The 6,397-nt window shown below is 42.2% G+C and overlaps 1 protein-coding gene across 1 annotated transcript; it reads right to left on the reverse strand.

The window, feature by feature from the left end:
- Window positions 1-402: 402 nt before the first annotated feature.
- On the reverse strand, window positions 403-4,104 carry LOC119902666 (transcriptional regulator Myc-1-like). The gene is made up of 3 exons (XM_038718997.1): window positions 3,923-4,104; window positions 1,744-2,407; window positions 403-1,419 (listed from the first exon to the last, which is right to left on the reverse strand). Exons 2-3 carry the CDS (start codon window positions 2,396-2,398, stop codon window positions 860-862), a joined length of 1,215 nt encoding a protein of 404 aa, XP_038574925.1. The 5' UTR covers window positions 2,399-2,407; window positions 3,923-4,104; the 3' UTR covers window positions 403-859.
- Between the last annotated feature and the right edge of the window lie 2,293 nt (window positions 4,105-6,397).

A 6,397-nucleotide genomic window follows, 5' to 3' on the forward strand; every position in this document is an offset into this window, starting at 1 on the left:
CGACCGACCGGAGCTCAACTTTCACCTGGTTTCTCCTGAGTTCAGCTTGCTGCCCCGAGTTTTGTTTGCCAGGTTGGAGGTTTCACGAATGACCAAACAGTGTTGACTAATCCAGAACAGTGAGAGGACTCGAGCAACACGCACATCTGTAACTCCCTTCGGATGTGTGAAACATCTGGCCGGCTGCTCTTTCTACACTGTCTCGCCCTCGGATTTCACAATAAACTCCAGAGGCTGAAACTCTGGAGCCACAAATCTCCTCTGTGACCTTTGACCCCTTGCTTCTCCCATAGAGACGAGTTTAGTAATGAAGCCGAGCGGTGTGACATCGTCATGAGTGCGAGGGAACGCGTCTCTTCCCTTAAATGTGCGTGTGAAGAAGAAACAAAACCATCTTACACCTTTTTAACGTTGACAGAACCTCCAACGTATGAAGGGCTTTTATTTTGAAGAGGTTGCAATGCTGCTTATGGACTTCCTGTCGTGCAGCCACGGGCAAATATAAAAATATAAACTTATTTAAAAAAATAAAATAAAACAAATTACAATATACACGAACAGACCCTTTGCTGTAGGGAGAATTCACGGATTAAATAAACTGAATTATTTATCATCACGATCAGCTGGGAGTAAAAGTTACTCAAATGTATTTTTCTTAATCTGACATCTGAAACTTAAAAGAAAAAAAATACTATTTTAAATAAAAATCTCAATAAAAATAAATAAATACAAACAGGAACACAGTTTGACTGACTACAGACCAGCTGCCAGGACACGGACAGGGAACTCTGGTCCTTGTAGTTCCTGCGTTCGGTTTACATTAGTCATAATTATTGATACTTGAAACACTAATTAACAGTTAATGTAAAGTCCTCAGACGCTCCAGCCTCTGCTTCAGCTCTCTGCTCCTCTTCCTCAGCTCGTCCTTCGTCGCCAGCAGCCGCCGCTCGTCCTCTCTGACCTTCACGATGAACTCGGTCGCCGTTTTCAGGATCACCACCTTCGGCGCTTTGTCGTTGGCGGCCACCGCCGGGACTTGGTCCCTCAGGGCGAGGAAGCTCATCTTCAGCTCGTTCCTGCGCTGCCTCTCCAGCACGTTGTGAGTCCTGCGTTTGTCGTTGCTGTCCTCGCCGTCAGAGCGCGGGCTCCAGGACCTGTGGCCGCCGCTCTGCCTCGGCGCCGCCAGCCAGCTGTTCTCCGACTTCATGCGTTTCCCAGCAGGCTGCTGGACGGGCGATGAGGGCTGCTGGGCGGCGTAGTTGTGCTGATGGATGTTGATGTGAGAGCGTTTCAGGACCAGCGGGGAGGCGTCAGGTCTGCTGCCCGCACCTGACCGCCGTGACACCTTTCGCCTGTCCACCGTCACCACGTCGATCTCTTCATCCTCCTCAGCTTCTTCCTCCACCTCCTCTTCTTCTTCTGGGAAAATACAAGGAAGGGACTATTATCAACACAGGTAGTAAGAGTTTGTATAATTAATCATCTAAGAGACACTTTTTACAACTTGGGTATTTCTGTAGTTCTATTTTTGTAGTTCTTATCGGTCATTCGCTACAAAACCACATCCCTAACTGACATCTGATGACATCACTGCGATATAAAGGTCAGCGCCACAGAAGACACGAGAACCAAACATGATCAGAAAACTGGTGGACTGTTTGGTACAGTGTCATCTTTCAAAATAAAACCAGGCATGTAATAAACCACATGTAACCCCCTTCAAAATAAAAGCCTGCTTCCCACCTGATTCACCGTCACTGCTGCTGAGAGGCGGAGTATCCAGACACGGGTCGGACGCCACCTCCATCGCTGCTCCGTCGCCGCTCTTCTCGCTCAGCGGGGAGTACGGAAACACCACAGAGGGGTCGATGCAGTCCGTCGCCGCCGTGTGGAGGTCCTGCAGGTATCCCGCGTTCACCTGAGAGCTGCCCACCTGCGACTGCGATGGCTGCCCACCTGCGTCTGCGATGGCGTTTGTTAGTGTGCTGGTTGTGGAGGAGTCCCGCCGGGCGCGGAGCGAGGCCAGCCTCTCGGACACCACCTTCTCCAGTTTGGTGGCGGCGGCGAAGCTGCTGCTCCACATGCAGTCCTGGATGATGAAGGATTGGAGGACGGCCGCAGAGGGGTTGCAGGCCTCGTCCAGCAGGTCAGACACCGCCTCCAGGTGTTCGGCGGCGGACAGCGGGACGCCGGACGGGGAGGGCGTCCGGCTGGGGGACAGGGGGGGCGTCGGCAGCAACTCGAACTTCTTCCAGATGTCCTCGCCGGGACCCGGGAGGAGCTGGTTGTGTGGAGGCAGGTAGAAGTCCTCCTCCTCGCCGTCCAGGAAGAAGCAGGGCTGAATCGTGTCATAGTCGTAATCATAGTTTGCGCTGGACATTGTTAACACCGGCGGCATTATGGCGGCCTGGGAAGAGACACAACATGAGGTTAGGATTAGCACGTTCCACCTGGCGGGACTGTGACACACATACATGCATATAATCTATACATATTTAATAAAAACTGGATACAAAAAGTTACCAAAATAAATAAATACATACAGGAGGAGATTTAAGATTTAGCTATTTATGTTTATGGAAAAACATACAAACAAATATGTAAGAAGAACAGAAGTAAACCCAGATGTCTCAACTATTACACAATTATGTTCTTTTTGAATCTCCAGATTTCCCAAACAGCAGCTGCTGTATAACTGCAGATTCAGTTCCACCCTGAAAACACAGCTAAATTAGCATAAAAACACATGATTTACAATTTTGAAATTCAGTCAATACTGAACTCTAAGAGTATTTGCATGCAGGGGGGGGAACACCATACAGCTGCACAGTCCAAGTTCCTGTGTGAATATTTAAGGAAGTTGTCATAGTGGTGAGTAGTGAGCGGTCACAGAGATGGTGATGAAGTCTGTTCAAGCTATTAAAAGTTACTCATAAGAATGAAATTCCTGTCTCATGTTCAAAACTTCTAGATGCACCAAATCCCATTCAATAATGAGGCAGTTTAACATTATTTAGATGGTGACTCACTTTTTAATCAGGAGTTTAATCTTGCTATGCTATGCAAATAACTCCAAACACATTTAAATGGCTATGTTGTATTTTAAAAAACAGAGATCATGTGTATTTCTTTAAATTTTGTGTTTACAGGTAGGATTTAGATGTAGAGATCGACACTTACACATTCACACGAAACTTCATTCAATAAAACCGGTAGTTTATTTTCTTTTGAAGTTAAAGTTGACTCAACTAAAAGACATTCTTCAGCTTCAAGTATAACCTGAATATAATTCAGGTAGGAGTTGCAACCTAAAAGGAAATTGACAGGCGACGTGTTGCAGATGCACCACCAGCCTACAGGTATCACAGATATCAAATTATCTGCTATGCCTCTCTATCACTACAGGGTTTTTGTGACAGTGAATAATAAACTTATAAATGTAGGTGGACATTCTGCAGCAGTAAATTATGATACCATAATCCCACAAAACCCAATCCAAGAAACAGTAAATTTAGGATTATTTTGTCTGGAGTTAAAGGTTAAAACTGCAAAATATGACTCAAATACAAAGATTCATATTCAACAAGGCACAGGGCGCAGTTCGGCGTTTAAAAGCCCAGTAAACTGGACTTTGTGAGACCATGACTCGCTCCAAATAGCGCGAGGTGAGGTGCTCTGCAGATGTTACACTCACAAACACGTAAATCCAACTTAACTCACCGATTTAACCATTTTAAGTAACAGCTATGTAAAAACAGTTTGAGAGGATGGTAAAAAGCAGCTGCGGGGGTAAATTCGGCATATGTTGTTTTGTTTTTTCTCAGACTGACATAGTGATAATTTCTCTCCACCAAGCAGAAAACTGTCCCTTAAAGAACCAGAACCAGAACAAGAACCAGCTGTTATTGTTATTGAATCTCACCCTTATAGCTCGCAGGATAAAATCCAAATGTTCCAGTGAGCGAAGGATAAATCTTCAGAGCGTTTGCAAAATATTTCCTCTCCCAGTCACAGATCGATATCAGTGATCTGTGAGCCTGCGGTCCGTCGCTGCTGTCTCACCGTGACTCACGCCGCCCGGCTGCTCTGCAGACATTTAATACTCCGGCTTTTTTTACACATCCGCAAACGTCATGCTTTTCGCGCCAACATGTGAGCTGCGTAGTACACCTAATCGATGCGTGGGCGTGCTCGTGACAAATCAATAAACACTCGGTGTCGCCGCAACAGATGATCTTGTTTATTTTTTTGTGATCAAACGGAGCAAGAACGCGCGTTTGATGCGGGGACTGTTTTACTCCGCGGATGTGTAGCGGTGGCGCGGTGAGGGTCTTTTAGCTGTAAATGATGCGTCGACAAGAAGTTCCGGGAATTCGGATCTCGGTGATTAAGTCATGACAACAAAGAAAATACTCAAAGAAAAGAACTTTAAAAAAGAAAAGAAAAATGTTAGAGGTGAAAATGTGATTAAGTTATATAACAAAATAAAACGGCTAAATTGGGGAATTAAAATACTCAAAAAAGAAAAGACAGATGTTAAAGGAAAGAATAAAATTAAATACACAAACATAAAAAAAAAAACAACATTTACAATAAAACACAATAACCGGCAATGAGATTAACTTATGTTGTAAATTAATCAGTAAAATATAATTGGAAACAAGAAAATCACAAAAAAGTAAAGGAAAGAAATTATAAAAAAAAAACATTTTCTTTTAGAAAATAACAAAATAAAACGAAAATAAAATGTAAACATAAATTAAAAAAGATTAAAGAAAACATTCAATAACAGGATAAAACGATGCAAAATATTTAAAAAGAACTATTTAAGTAGCCAGTTACACAGATTACATTCACTTCAGGCTGTACCTCTGTTGTGTATTTCCTACATCTGTACCCAAAGTTATCCTCTTTCATCCAGTGTCTTTCATTCACTTATGTTTCTGTTATTCTTCTTTTATTTCCATCATCTGGAGTTAACTTGCAAAGCTTGCAAACAAAACACATAACATGAGGCTGACAGAGGTAAATTTGCTAATTAGATCTTTACCTTTGCTTGATATTCAGAATCAGGGATCATCTGACATCACTTGACTGATAAAATCTCAATGACGAACAAACCTCTTCATACATTTTATACTTTCCAGTCAGTGAATCACTGATTCTTCAGCATTTAAGGTTACAAACACATAACATGAGGCTGACAGAGGTAAATTTGCTAATTAGATCTTTACCTTTGCTTGACATTCAGAATCAGGGATCATCTGACATCACTTGACTGATAAAATCTCAATGACGAACAAACCTCTTCATACATTTTATACTTTCCAGTCAGTGAATCACTGATTCTTCAGCATTTAAGGTTACAAACACATAACACATATTTAGAATACATAAATTGTAACAACATAGATGCATGATGAAAAGAATATTTAAAGGATCAACAAAGCAGATGTGATCAAAAGGAGTTATGTTCATTCAGTAAAATAGAACAACATTAAACATGGTAAACAGCCCAATCTGATACATGATCTATGACTGTTAAAGGTTTGTTTTCATCAGTGATGGTTTGAATACAGCAGAAATATCAGGCTCAGACTTGTAATTAGTATCAGTTAATAAAGACAGTAGGTTGATTAGTTTGATTGGTCCTTGATTACGTCCAGCTGTCAGCTTGACACTGCTGCCCTCTGGTGGCTGCAGCCACTCACTGCTTCAATCCTCAGGTCTTAACTCTTGAGTCTTTTCCCTCAATGTTCTCTTTTCTCTGATTTGTTGTATCTTGTATGCAGTACTGCAGGAAGCAGGATCCTTAAGTAAAAGTACTAATACCACACTGTACAAAATACTACATGTAAAACAAGTAAAAGCCCTGCATTAATTATGTTCCTGCAGTAAAAGTATGTGAGTTTGAAAGTATTAAAGCAGTAAAATGTTGTGCTATAACAGATTCTTCTTCCTCCTCATTAATGTGCAGCAGGATGTTGCTGCTGTAGTTGTTGAGCTGCAGCTCATTCTGAACTGTTTAGTATCAGACTGCAGCTGATGATTCTTTTCATTCTGGATCAACCTGCTGATTATTTCCTCCATCAATACACTGAGTGTTTGGTTTGAAATGATTCTGCCGTCACAGTTATGAGTAATTTGTACTTATGTAAATACTTCAGTAAAAACGTTACTTAGTTACATTCCAGCACTGCAGATAATATTATTTATTATCAGGGGCGTAGGAGCGACTTTGAACCTGGAGGGGACGGTGAAATGCTCGGGGAGTTCGGGGGCATGCCCCCCCGATATTGTCAATTTTTTTTTAAATAAAGCAATTAAATGCTCATTTCTAATGGCTTTTGAAAACAGAATGTACTTATTAGTGTGCCTGAAAGAGGGTCTTTGTAGT

This window comes from Micropterus salmoides, unplaced genomic scaffold (genome assembly GCF_014851395.1).
Source record: "Micropterus salmoides isolate LMB-PRFRI ecotype aquatic unplaced genomic scaffold, ASM1485139v1 Ms_hic_scaffold_14, whole genome shotgun sequence".
In the NCBI taxonomy this organism is placed as follows: domain Eukaryota; kingdom Metazoa; phylum Chordata; class Actinopteri; order Centrarchiformes; family Centrarchidae; genus Micropterus; species Micropterus salmoides.